At 41.8% G+C, this 14,414-nt stretch overlaps 1 protein-coding gene across 2 annotated transcripts in view; it reads left to right on the plus strand.

Moving 5' to 3' along the window:
• Positions 1-1,568: 1,568 nt before the first annotated feature.
• ELAPOR2 (endosome-lysosome associated apoptosis and autophagy regulator family member 2) overlaps positions 1,569-14,414 on the plus strand; it is a 182,602-nt gene continuing 169,756 nt past the window's right edge. For both annotated transcript variants that reach the window (XM_054564617.1, XM_054564616.1), the window contains exon 1: positions 1,569-1,754. In XM_054564617.1, the coding sequence (XP_054420592.1) occupies positions 1,569-1,754 (186 nt within the window). The remainder of the gene's footprint in view (positions 1,755-14,414) is intronic.

Here is a 14,414-nt window from a genome sequence, read left to right on the forward strand (position 1 = left end):
TCTGTTGTCAGACTTTAATGAATTGAAAAAAAATTGTAATTCCAGATTTTCAGTACACAGTCGTATAAAAGACTGAGAAGGAAATTCCTCAAGATGGTAATACCATTAATAGTGTCATCTCTGGACGGTGGGATCCCTAAGTTTTATATTCTTCCTGATACTCTTGAATGTCCTCCACAATATTTACAATAAATGTACATTATTGTTATCATCAGAACACATAGGAGAGAAGAATAAAGCTCTCACAGCCCTGGAGGGCTAACTCAGTTGGTTAGAGTGTCATCCTGAAACACTCAGTCTGCGCTTTCATCCCAGGTCAGGGCACATGCAAGAAGCAACGAACGAATGCATAAATAGGAACAACAAAGCAATGTTTCTCTCTCTCTCATTAATCAATAAAAAATTTTGAAAACTTTCATGTGTCATGTGGAAATGTTTATTGAAAAGACCTCAGAGACAGGGCCACAAACAAATTCAAGTCAACTTACATGGAGTCAGTCAATATAAGTTACCCCTGTCCTCCCTGGTACTCAGTTATCAGAAATTCGAGTGGCCCTTTTGAAGAACAGGGTAACAGCCATTCATAGAATTTTAGACTGAGGAGGGACCCTTGAGATCCTCAACACTGACAAGGCATCATGCCCATCTTGTTTACCAGCTGATGCCCACCAAGCAGGTCAGTATGGTTTTGAAGACCACCCCAGTCATTGTACAGATGGGGAAACTGCTTCCTCCGGAAACAAAAGGGCTTACCTGCCTAAGGTTGCACATGTTATTTCCATAAAATAACCTCAACAACAGCAGTAATTACTCTACTACTACTACCAACAACACATACTACGTCTGCTTGCCAGGCCCTCTGCAAGTGCTTTATGTACATCAATTGATTCCTCATAACGACCCTGTGGGTTAGGTATAGGTATGATTTTCATCAACTAAGGTGAGAAAACTGACCCACGAACTGCATTTATATTTCATTCCCCTTTCTTCCTCGCCATTTCACGCAAACCCTAATCACCTAAAAATTCTATCTGACGCTAGCTAGTTTGGATTCTTAAGAAGGGATGTTTCTAGGGTGCATCTGTGTCTGTTTGTGTGAGATTCGGGAAGTAGATTTTAAAGATCCGCCGCCGGAAAACAATGTCTTGATGTCCTGTATTTCACTCTGGCTCCTCCGTGGAGCGCCCCTTCTGGTGGGCCTCGGGGACTGAGGATCAGAGACACTGCCGGGGACCCCGGCCTCCCTCGTTGTCTACAGCGTAATGAGGCTGCCGTCCCAGGTGGCCGCTCAGCCCCCTAGGACGCGCTGGGCTGGGCCGCAGCCCGCGCCGGCGCCCGCGCCACCTGCTCCCCGGATCCCGCGTCCCCGCCCCGCGTCCCGCCCCCGCGCCGCACCCCGCGGTCCCTCCCTCCAGCGTGACGGGAGCACCGGCGCCCGCTGCCCTGGCCGCGAGCGCAGCTGAGCTGTCAGCGAGCGACCGGGCAGGGCAAGAGCGAGTGGCGAGCGGAGCGCGTCTCACCCGGGGAAGCTGCCTTTCCGCCAGCTCGCCGACCTTAGCGGGACGGAGATGCTGCTCCGCGCCCCGGGGCCGGCGCGCAGGAGGGGTCGGGGGCGGCCGCCGGGGGCTCCCCGCTGCGGGCTCTCGCCTTCCTGGAGCCCCGCCTGGCTTTGCTGCTGGGTGCTCGCCGGCTGCCAGGCGGCCTGGGCGGGGGACCTGTCCTCCTCCAGCCGCCCGCTTCCTCCTTGTCAGGAGGTGAGCCGCACCTGGTCCTTTACCTGGAGTTAGCGGGGGAGGGGGAGGAAGGAGCGTGAAATTGGGCTAGGGTGGTGCATGCTTGTTGCTGTCTGCCGTCGCCTCTTTCCTTCCAGGGAGGACAGGGGTTTTTGTTTGTTTCATGGGATGAAGTTGCCCGCCCGGGGAGGCTGGCCGCTGGGGGGGTGTGTGGCTTTACTGTCTTTGGGGTGATGCTTTTCTATTCGCTCTCCTGTGTTTTGAGGGCTCTGAAGGACTTTGCGGCGCCCTCTTTGGAGTGTCAGGCTTGAGGACTTGGGGCCGAGGGAGGTTTCAGCTAGACGAGGAGACTAGGGAAGCCCTGCCAGTGGGATTTGGAGACCGGCCTCTTCACAGCTTTTCCAGAGAGCCAGATACCGCCACCGGAGGGTTTCCCGCTCTTCCCCACCTCCTCCTCCCTCACTCCCAGGTCTCTACGAACCGCTCCTTCCGACTCTCCTGCACTCAGCTTCCTGAGAAGGCCCTGGGGGTCTGCTAAGCCAGTGTGTGGTGTCACTTGACATCCTTCTGGCAAAACATGGATTTGAGTTAGGAAGAAAAAAGGAGTGTGTATTTAGGGAAGAGGCGGGCTGGTGATCTAGAAAATCAAAAAAGACAGAATGCATTTGCTCCTTTGGGAGGTGTTCATCACCTGGCTGAAGCATTGCCACTGTGTATTTTATTGCTTGAGATACTGTTGCTATACAGCCAAGAAGAATAAATTATGGGTGATGAGATTTTCTCTTGCTTTTAGGGTAACTGGATTTGCTGTGCCAAAAATTTACAGGGGTGTCACTGTACTTGTATTGGGTGTTTATCTTTCCCTTTAGTGTTCCAGAAAGTGCATCTTCTTAATGAAAATCAATAAGGGGAAGGAAGCAACATTTCTGACCTACTTTGAGGATTATGTTGGGGAGGATAGGAGCAGTGGATACTGTTTTTAGAAAGGTTGCTAGGAATCAGGGTGATGGGTCATTTTCATTTATGTAGCAAAAATAGAGTAGCTAATAGTCCCTCCGGGAAGAAAGGTCAGACCCTGCATCTTTGTGTATGATGCTGTCACTTTTGAGTTTTACCCAGGCTTGAATTACAGAATGTCTGCCTACTAGACATCGCCTGTCATCCCTAGATTTCATCTTCCTCTCCCATAGTACAAGTCCCAGAACAGACTGGAACGGAGAAGGATCCCAGGCATGTTTGCGAGCACACAGTAGTGCTGAAACTGGGGCAGTCAGGGCAAGACCTTAACAAACAGCTGTGTTTAATTTCTCAGTGTATTAGTATGATTAGTTGTCTAAACTGTATTTTTCAACTTTACCTATCACCTGGGAATAATTCTTCCAGGTTTCTGCAGATGCTGCTGCTTGGACATCCTCCGGTTGAACAGTTGCAATAGGCAGACTTGAAACCCTGCCTTTGGCCCTGAGTCCCAAGATGCAGCCTGTATTTCTTTTCTGAAGTGAAAAGCCTTAAGCTTCTTGTAACATTATGAAGAATCTATGTGCAGTGGGTGACAGCCAGTGAGCGGGATGATGATTTTGGTCCCTACAACTAGGCTGATCCTTTAGATAAGCACATCTTTTACACATGTACCCCTAGAAAGACTGGAATGAGTCTGCAACCTAAGGCAGAAATATTGCAGTGAGAGGCAGGGAGATGACAAAAGGTTCAGGAGAGCCGTGTCCAACGAGAAATAGCATGTGACAATCCCTTGAGGTCTCAAGTTTGAATTTCCCTCTGAAAATGGGAATAAGTTAAATAAACGGGAGGATTCTACTGAGCCTGTTTGGGATTGGATGTGTTTTTAGAAATGATGGTGCACAGGTCCATTTATAGTCTTCCTGACGACTGACAAACAGCTGTAAGATGATTGACTGGGAGTTAGAGGTTCCTTCAGAAACAGGAGAGGCCCGGTAACCTCTCAAGGCCTGAATCTGCTTCTTGGCACTTGGTCTAACCAGCCGAGCTATCGTGTAGAGTTGATCATTGTTTTAGAGGAAAGTGAGAGGGGTAGGTGCCTTTCAGGCTTTGAGGTTAAGGGTCTACTTGTGCTTAGGTAGGAAGGGGGTTTCCTCTGAGCTATAGCTATGGAAATGTGAACAAAGACAGTCAAAGTAACTATTTTGTGTCCACCTCTACTTGTTTATCCCTTTCTACTCTATAGTAACAGAAGAGGAGGTGAATGCCGTGTGTAAGGGACAGCACAGTGGGGGAGGGGGAGAGTGAGAACAGTTAAAGTGAGGGGGTTTGAGGCTGGGAACTAAAGCCAGCGAACAATATGAGAGAATGTTGAAGTGGAGTATGGAAAAATCTGCAGGTAATTCTAAATCTTACTTCCCTTCAGTAGTTTGAGTCTCCCTCCACTTATCACTGTTTTTAGAAAAGTAGTCCTGGCTAACCAAGTTACACAGACTCTCATTTCCCTTGCTTAGTTTTAGAGGAAAGCAATGAAAGGTAAAAGATGAGAAGAAGCACAGAAAATTGGCTTGGGAGTAATCTAGTTATGATTGCCTGAGTTCCAGAGAAAACACCTTTCAAAAAGACAACTAGGTTATGGGGAAAGTTTTACTTAGATTTTTGCAGAGGATTGGACTCTGGGGTCACATTCATAAGATATAGCTTCCTTTGTCAAAGTCATTGGATTATAGGGTTGAAAGGGGGAGAAAAATGATTACTTTGGAATGCTCAGCTGGATCAGATCAGCAGGGTGGAAACGCCAGCCCACACAGGGAGGCTATCGTTTGGGATACAAAACTAAAGTCATGTCAACGGTTCAAGGACAATAATAGGATTTGACTTTGGTAGATTGTTTTTAAAGAAAAATTAATATGTGGGCTGGACATCAGAAAGTACAGAATTAATATTCTTCAGGCTTTTTTAAAATATAGGACTTAAAAAGGATAGGTATCCGCAGGGTTTTTTTTAGTATTTGTTTTTCACTCATAAAACAATAGTAATAAAAACTGACGGGCTTATCTTTATTGTGTGGATGAGATAAGATTGATATAAGTTAAAGGAAAAAAATATAAATTTGAGGGTTGATTAATGCTAGGTGAGTAGACCTAGATCCTGATATTTCAGGAAGGGTCCAGTGAGACTTCAGAGGGTCAGGGGCTAGGCTGATGATCCAAGAACCGAATGGAACGGAATTTTTGAGTCTTTGAATAATTGGACTTAATGTGGCTGCCTGAGGAAAAAAGATAAAGGCCAACAGATGATTCAGAGTTGGGGTAAGGTATTAGGAAATAAGAGTGCATGAGAGTAAAAAGAACAGAACTAAGTGGGTTGTGTGTGCATTATTTAAACATGGAAAATGAAATCGCAAAATAGCTTGAGTCTTAGTTTATTGCGGTAAAATCCTACATAATGCGATCCCACTGGTCTCTCTGAATCTTGATTGAATGATGACTTTTTGGCAACAATGTTTATTACACAAACACTTATTGAGCTTATACTTTGTCCCAGGTGAAATGTCAGCTAGTGTGAAATTACAAATTAAAAAAATAAAAATGTAATTCATTAGCGAACAGACAGGTAGTGTAAACAAACAGTTACAATGGAGTGATTTGGTGTCATGAGAGAAGGAAGGGGCAGTCAAATCTAACGGGGAGCATCAGAAAAGGTCCCATGAAGGAAGTGAGTGAGACTCGAAAGATGGGTAGGAATTTGCCAGGCAGACAAAGGTCTGATGTGAGTATGGGCTAGTTTGAGGGGAAGATATTTCTGATGCAGAGAACATTGGAAAAGGGCAGAAACAGAAAACAACATTGTTATAATTGGTTATAACTGGAGTGCAACGTGCTGTGAGGAACTTAATGAGAGATGAGTCTGAGAGGAAGATAGAAGCCTGAATGTAAGGGACTGTATATGCTAAGAAGCTGGCCTTCATTTGCTAGGTGATGGGGAACAGAAAGAAGGATTTAAAAAATTAGAAGTAATAAAATATGCTTCTGTTTGGCAACAATGTGGAGGCCACGTTAGAGGAGGGGGGGAATAAAATTGCTAGGAGTAATTGTAATAGTTCAGCTAAAGGACGACGGATTCAATCAAAGAATAGCAACGATGATGGAAAAGAGGGCAAGATGTTCGATTTGACACTAAGTGGATGTGGATGGTGAAGGGATGAAAGGTTCTGGCTTGATTAGGGGGTGGTGCCTCTAACCTCTGTGAGGGGAACTGTGAAGAAGAGGAGATAAGGAGTGTGCTTTTGGAGAGGTCGACTTGTACAGCGTTGTTCAGTAGGTGGTTGGGTCTCAGGCCCTATTGCTCAGGGACATGGTCTGGGTGGGTGTGGAGATATGGGAAACACTCGAATGAGAGGCATGGTTGAAACTGCTGGATTGGATGAGATCATTCAGGAAGTGAGAACAAAGAGGATGAAAGGATGATAGGACTTGTGCTTTATCAACATTATTGGGGCTGGGTTGGGGGACAGAAATGGAGGAGTCCTCAAAGACATGTAAATAATGGCTAGTATAAGGGAAATGGGACAGTACGGAGTTATAAGGAAAGGGAGAAAAACCTTTGAGGAAGAAAGGGGTGGTTTCAGTTGCCCAAAGAAATTCAAATAAGATGAGGACTGGAAAGGGAAAATTAAATTTGACAGTTAGTTCACTGATGCTCAGTGCCAGAGTGGTACCTGCGGAGTGTTGGAGATGGGTCGACTATTAACTGGAGGTGAGGCAGTGGAGATAGAATAGACTTCTACTCTATAGCCTTCCTAGATTTGGTAAGAAATTGGGTCTTCCAAGTCCACCTAAATCAGAGAACTCACTGTCTGTTTCAGACTTTGATGGGAACAGGCAAAAAAATATCCTTTTGGCAGGAAGTGTCTGAAGGTCATGGACTGTGAGCAAGAGGGTGTCAGAGATTCTGAAGCCACACTATTGCTGAAGGAGTTGGAACTCCATCTCTGATTTCAAGGAGTTAACAGAATTAATCTTGCCTGCTATGCTTGTGGATGTGGATTTTCCATTTCAAGTTCTTAAGCTCAGAACCATTTTTCATGTTTTAGGCAAATGTGAGCAAGAATTCACACCATCAATATTTACAATGTAAAACTAAGATTTGACAGACCTGGAAGTGTCATATTTTAGCACAAGGGATAGAAATAACAGAACATAGTATAGAGTGGCACGTTTTCCTGTCATAGCAAGTTCTTCAGCTGTGTCTTGGATCTTATTGTCCTTTATTGTCAGAAAACACCAAATTTTGGTTGCCTTTTGCTTCTGCCTGAAGAAACCATGGGTAATTCTTGTTCCTTTTTGCCTTTCTTAATCTAAGTTGCATATAATATTTTAATATTAAACCCATATTTATTGTGTACTTATGTACCAGGTAGTAGCAGTCAATAATGAACAAAACATACAGCCCCTATCTACACTGAGCTTTATAATTTCATGAAGGCAGAATCAAAACAATGCCACATATCATGTAATTACATTTGCCAGAAGTGCTATGATGGAAAATGACTGTGCAGTGGGAGTGTGTAGCTTTTCTATTACAGGACTCGGGTGGGGATGAGGAACCTAAGGAAAAGATATTGAAGCTGAGACCCAAAGGATGGGTAGGAGTTTGTTGGCTGAAGGTCATAGGGGGTGGTGACAGACCGTCTCAGATCAAGGAGGCCTGGTTTAGAGCAGTTACTGCATCCTCCTTTAACCCTTCCTGGAGTACTACAGACCAACGATTTTTTTTCCACTTTTGATTCCAGTCACAGCCCATTGTTTACTCTTGGGCATACACAGGGTGTCTGACAACCATTCTGTACAAACAGGACCACCCTTCTATAGATGGGAGAATTGTACTCAGTACAAGAAAGCCAAGTTGTGAGTACCTGTAGGAGTTAGAATCCATCCAGCGCTCAGTGTGCCCAGCCGGCCACCCTGGCACAGGTCTGCTGTGTCTCTCCAGTGGGGGCACCGTTATCTAACTCACACAAAGGTGCCATGTGCTGAACGTGCACACCTGAAGTGCACAGTCTTCTCACTGAGGGCAGGTATTCCATCATCCTATTCAGCAAAAGTGATTAAATATCTTTCTGTTTAAGGCACATTAGGGTTTTGAAAAAGAATGAGATACAGGTCCTCTTCTCTGGGAGCATTAATCACTACCTTGAAAATACTGTAGAGAAGAGTGGATGGCTTCCACTTTTTCAATTATAAGAAGGAATTGATCTTTATAAGGCATTTAATCCTAATTGACATTTTCTCTCAGTAGTACCAGATTAAAGACTCTGACCTAAAAATACACTGATCAGACTATATTGAAATTTATGTTCGCTATTCAGTTTATAGCTCTGGAGCCCAAGATACCATTTATTACTTATTCAAAGCTTCACTTTTATAGACTCTTTACCCTAAGTCAGTGGTTCTCCAAGTGTGATCCTAGGACTAGCAGTGTCAACATTACCTAGGAGCTTGTTAGAAATGCAAGTTCCTGGGCCCCGACACACCCTACTACTCAATCAGAAACCCCGGGGTTCAGACTCAAAGATCTACGTTATAACCAGCTCTCTAGGGATTATGATGCACCATGAAGTTGGAGATGCAGATATAGTGAGGAACACAGTTTAGTTGTTGAAATCCAGGGACTTGTTTCATTGCTAAAATTCCTTCAACTGTAACCCTTGCTTACTTCCTTGCTTCTGCAGGGCATGCTAGCAGCTCCTGAAATACTCCCACCAAATGGAGTGTGAGCTTCTCTCATTACCATGAATTGCATCAGCAAGCATTTCTCTATTATCTTCTGTACTCCAGGCACTAGACTAGATGTTCGAGGCAAGATATGATGCAGAGGATATTGTTATCCCTCTCTGGGAATCTCATGGGATTAAGCACCTCTGTCTGAGATAGAAAATAGGATAGAAAAACATGCTAATATTAAGAGGTAATGGGCTCTGGCTGGCGTGGCTCAGTTGGCTGGAGTGTCATCTCTTAACTGAAAGGTTGCTGGTTTGATTCCCAGTCAGGGCACATGCTCAGGTTGTGGGCTCAATCCCTGGTTGGGGTGCGTGCAAGAGGCAGCCTATCAGTGTTTCTCACATCGATGTCTCTCTCTCTCTCCCCCTCTTTCCGTTCTCCCTCCCTCTTTTCCTACCCTCTTCCCCCCCCCCCCGCACCTCATGAAATAAAGCTTTAGAAAAAAAGAGGTAATGGTAAAATGGTAAAAACATGGTGATAATGATAGCATAAGCCTTCTTGGTAAATGTTTTTTGATGTTTATTACTTATGGGGAGGGAGGGTTATTTACATTTTTCCTCCAACTGCAGAGCATCTTGTTATAGTAGAAGCAGTATTGAAGGTAATCAAAGCACTTATTCAAATCTGAGCCCTGCCCCTGGTTTGTGTGACTTTGAGCAGATCAGCCTCTTTGAGTCTCTCTGTGTCTGCATATGGAGATAGTAACTACTGCCTTATACACGTTGGAGTTGCTGTGAGGATCAAACTGGTGCATCCGAAAATGCTTTGTAAATTTCAATGCAATGCCAGTTATTAGTTATTATTCTTGCATAAGTTAAGGACAGTGTTTCTGAGGGTGTAGATTGAACTGTGAAATGACTGGGATGTGGATAGGAAAATTTGTTGACTTACAAAAGTATTTTATAAGAGTATTTTTCTAATTATGGAAGTTGTGCATTATGAAAATTAAAAACATCAGCTCTCATTCTTCTACTTAGTGCTATTCAATATTAATGTTTTAGCACATTTCCTACTTATATATATTTTTCCTTTTTAAAAACCAGAAGTGAGTTCATCCTGTATATAGAAGTTATAACTTTTCCTCTCGTTGTAAGCATTTCCCAATGATATTAATATTTCTTTATAAATACTTTTGTAAAATTTATAAAGTATTTTAATATTTCATATATTGCAAAATATAGCATCATTTGAATGTATGCCAGTGCTTAGTTAAGAGCCATTTACTTCACCTCCAATGAAAATGCTCATTTCTACATTCAATCCAGCTGTCATCCCTCATCTTTACCTGCCTCATTAGGAAGCTGGATCCGGCTCATTGCCTGGTCACCGCTGAAACTTTATACTTGGCTTCAAGCACACCAGGCGTTCGTGGTTTTTCCCTTAGACCGCTGTGGTCCTGCTCGGTCTTTGCTGGCTCTTCACCACCTCCCTGACCCCTCTCCAGCGGGGGCGATCCAGGCCTTCGTCCTTGGCCCTCTTCTCCTTTCTGTCACCCTTACACTCGTGGTGATGTCGTCCAGTCTCCTGGCTTTAAATACCACCTCTGTGGACAGATCTAAACTTTACTCCTTCTGGCCCACACTGAAAATAATAATTAATACATTGTTACTAATTTGATGGTGAGAATGCTCTCTCCTTGGTATAATTTACATTTCTTTAATCACTACAGAGGGTCCGTATTTTTCATGTCACTTTTTCTATTTCACTTTTCATGGAATTTTTTCTGTTTAGGTGTTTTCACTTACTATTTTATTCACGTATAAGAGCTCTTCACATAGTACAGATAATATATATTCACTGAAAATATATTTCCATAGATTTTTTCCCCCATCTACATGTTTTGAGACAATATAATACCCAGAGAAAACAATTAGGCCATGATAATGTATATGGAATTACTTCCCTTAACATCAAAGTAGGAAAAATTTTTAATTTTCAAAAATGATATGTGGTACCTAGTGGTTTATTAAATTCCTACAATATATTGAGTCTTTTATGTGTTTGAGAAAACTACTGAAGCAATTGTAAATTGATCAAGAATTCTTGGGCTTGGATTGATAGTCCTTGTTCTACGAATATGTTTTTGAAATTTCAAGACAGTCCTACTTAATTCATTACTGTTACTTCTATTTCCATGGCCATTCATATGTTTATTTATTCATCTAGCATTTAATGAGTTCATATCATGTATTTCTCTCATAGGAAAATGAATAATACATAAGTCCATGATTATAGTACAGATGGGTTAAGTGCTATGTCAGAGTTATATGCAGGGTTATATAGAAGCAAAGAGAAGGGGCAATTAAATAGACTAATTGAGCCTTGGTCTCAAAGAAAGTGCTGTTCGAGCTGAGTTTTGAAATATTTCTAGCAGTGCTTTACTGGATGCACAGCTTCTAGCATACATCAGTGAAAGAAAATAGGTTGTATAACTGCCAGAGGAATTAAATCATATGTCCACTTCAAGGGCTAGAGTGAAGGCACAAGGGTAGGAGTAGCAAGAGATGACTAGATTATGAAGAAGGCAGAGACTGAGGGTGTTGTAGGAAAGCTTTGGGGAGCCATTGATATCAGATTAGAAAGATTATTCTGTTAGTGAGTGGAGGAAGATAAAAGGGGGATCATATTGGAGGCAGGAGGATCAGTTAGGAAACCCCTCTTCCTTAGGGAGAAAAAGAAAGAGTTAAGAAAATGACTGAATGGTGGGGGAGGTTAGAAGATAGATGTGACAGCTGAGTGATAAATTTCAGTCTACCATGACTTCTGGGTTCTTCACCCTGGACTACTGGGTAGATGCTCTGCCTTTCATCGAGATTGAAAATTTAGGAGGAGGAGGCGGTGGCTGGAAGAAAAAGGATGAGTTCATTATTGGCATCCTGAGTTTATAGTGCCCAAGGGACCTCCAGACAGCACTCTCCCAGAGACAGCTGGATGTATGGGAGTGTAACCAAGACAGCTTGGGCACTCTGAGCACATAGGAGGTAATTGAAGCCATTGTGTTGATGAAGTCACTTAGGCCCTGAGCACACAGCGAGAGGTGTGTGTTGAGGAGAGGGCTCAGGGAAACACCAGCATTTAAGAAGCAAGCAGAGCAAGAAGTGACTGAGAATAAAACTGAAAAGGCACAGCCAGGAGAATGACAGCACAGAAACTGGCTGAGGGTTGAAAGGGTAGGTTACCAGTCATTCTGGAGTATGATACAGGCATATGATTCATGATGTTCAGTAAGGCATTTGAAATGTCTTATCTTTGTGGGCAAGATGCAGAAGTACATCCTGAATGATGGTATAACTAGGCAGATTATTGGCTATTTGAACACATGTACTCGCATGTTATTAATTTAAGGAATTGGTGCTAAACTGAAGGAAAGTCTCCATGGTAATACCTTTGGCCTTAGTATCTAATCTCTGTCCTGTTACTGTTTCAATCAATGCTTTGGTTTTGAGAAGGTTCAACCAAATTCTGTAAAGTCAGAAAACTGGGCAAGATGCCTAATGAGTTGGAAAGCAGAACTGAGATTCAAATGTTGTTCAAAGGCTAGGTAATGGGCAAACATAATTGTTTTAAATATAGACTGTCCTTTCTGGTTCTGAAATTTAGATGTTTAAGCACAGGATGGGGAGATCTTGCTTAAAAGTGCTTTTTGAAGCCACAGATGTCATGTGGCTACTAAAAGCAATGATGGGGTGAGGTGATATCTTAGGCTCTTTAAATATGAGCAGAATGCTTGGCGCATAGAAGGTAGACATTAAACTTAGGTCATTAATTTAACTTAGGTGCAATATTTGAAGACAGACATTGAAATAGGAAGATGTCAGTTTGAGGTGTGAATTAGGAAGATGAATTATTTGAAAAGTATGTCCAAATAATTGAAGACTGATCAAATGAATTGCAGATGTTTAGCTCAGAGAAGACGTGTGTGTGTGTGTGTGTGTGTGTGTGTGTGTGTGTGTTTGTATGCATTCCTATTGTAACAGGTGAGATGATAAATCTTTGTTGCTTTAATCTTAGGATGCATTTTAATCTATTATCCTTGGCACTGTATTTTAAAATTTCTACCTTGTAAACATAAAACAATACCCTTTGGTGTTTAATCTGACATCCTAAAATGAGAGTGGAAAGATTTGGCTATTGGAAATGTAAGTTTAATACAGACTTCTATGTAATAATTCTTGGGCATATCAATAATGTATATTAGGAAATAACATGAATGAAAATAATAGTAGTTGCTTAAACAGAACTGATATTGGTATGCTGAGGAAGTGCTTCCCTATCTAAAGAGCAGACAAATACAAACATCATTTGCTCTAATTTTTTTATGGTTTCAGTTTTTACATTTCATCTTTTTAAAATTAAAAGCGAAAGATGTGCATTCTAGAAGAATGTAGCAGTAAGAACAACCATAATCCCACCAAGTAAGTATAGCACTCAACATCTTTGCATTCATGATAAGAATAGCAAATGAAAAGAACAATAGCCAGTATAATTGTAAGGCATTTCGTGTATTAACTCATCCATGAACTGTACTGAGTGTGGACCTAATACTTCCAGAACAGTTAACATGTGAGCCTGGCTGCTGCCCCAGTGTCCCCAGTCTTAACCATCAGGCAATCCTGTCTCTGTCACATGTATCAAATATCTTTGCATGTATTTCATTCTGAATATGTGTTTACAAAATGGGATTGTTCTTTAGGTACAGTTTGGTAATATACTTTTTTGGCCTTTAACAATATACTGTGAACTTCCACATTTTGATTAGTCTAGAATTATTCAGTGCTTGAGGTAAGGTAAGCCTCTGACTGCATTTTCTGAAGAGCCAATTTGCAAAAATAGTACTTTGGACAATCCATAATTCACCCTTTCTCCATTAATCTGTTTACTATACCATCTGCTATGTGGCATATATATTATATATAATACATATAATCTATTGTTTTATGTATAATATATAGCATATTATATATACACACAAACATTGATTTGATTTGTTTTGAGGCTACTTTCTAAACTATTGATTAGTGCCAACATTACACAGAGTTTTATAATATGATTTTATATGATGCTTGCTTTTCTTTCATTCTAAGATTTCTCAGCTCTTCTTACTCCGTTTAGTCTTCTAGTTCAACTTGAGAAAAGTTAAAAAAAATCTCAGAGGAAATTTTCTCCTGGGTTCTGTTAAATCTCTATTTATTTGGGAAAAAATATCTTTATAGCATCATCTCACACTTGAAGACATCGTCTGCTTTAGTCTTTGAAGCACTCTGTATTTCTCACTTATACAGCCTTTGTACTGCTAAGTATTTCATTCCTATTTTCTGTGATAGTTTCCCCCTACCAATTTATCTTTTAATTGAGTTTTCCCTGATATGTTGAAAAGTCATTGGGTTTTGGAAATTAATTTTATATCTAGTCTCTTCCAGAGTGGTCTTGTCAATTTTTTGATTTTCTTGATAACAAGTATCATTTATTGAGTAATTAAATCATAAAACACTTTACTTATATTAATAGAAATTCTCACAGCAATCCATACCTCTGCTTTTAGAAGTGAGGATACTGAAGCTCTAAGGCAATTAATAACTTGCAAAAGATGACAAAGCTAATGAGCCACAGGCTGGGATATACTGGTCTCCGGGGACCTCACTTCCCACTGAACCGTACTGCCCCAACTCTGCCTGCACAGACCTGGCCTCTACTTACAGATCTCTGCAACCGCTTCTGAGAGGCCATGCATTACATCTTATTAAGTTGACCCAGCATTTACTTATAATGTTTTTCTCCTGTCCATCATTTTTTAATTATTCTGTTTTCCCAAGGTAGTAACTCCTTTCTCGTGTCTTCCAGAAACCTATCATCTCCTCCAAGGTCGATGTTAGTGTTCCACATATTTTTCCAAGGAGACCTCTCTGTACTGTTCTGTTTTATCCACAGACAGGTACATGGT

Source organism: Pteronotus mesoamericanus, unplaced genomic scaffold, assembly GCF_021234165.1.
Source record: "Pteronotus mesoamericanus isolate MK-2021 breed Mesoamerican mustached bat unplaced genomic scaffold, CSHL_Meso_final scaffold_85, whole genome shotgun sequence".
NCBI lineage: Eukaryota > Metazoa > Chordata > Mammalia > Chiroptera > Mormoopidae > Pteronotus > Pteronotus mesoamericanus.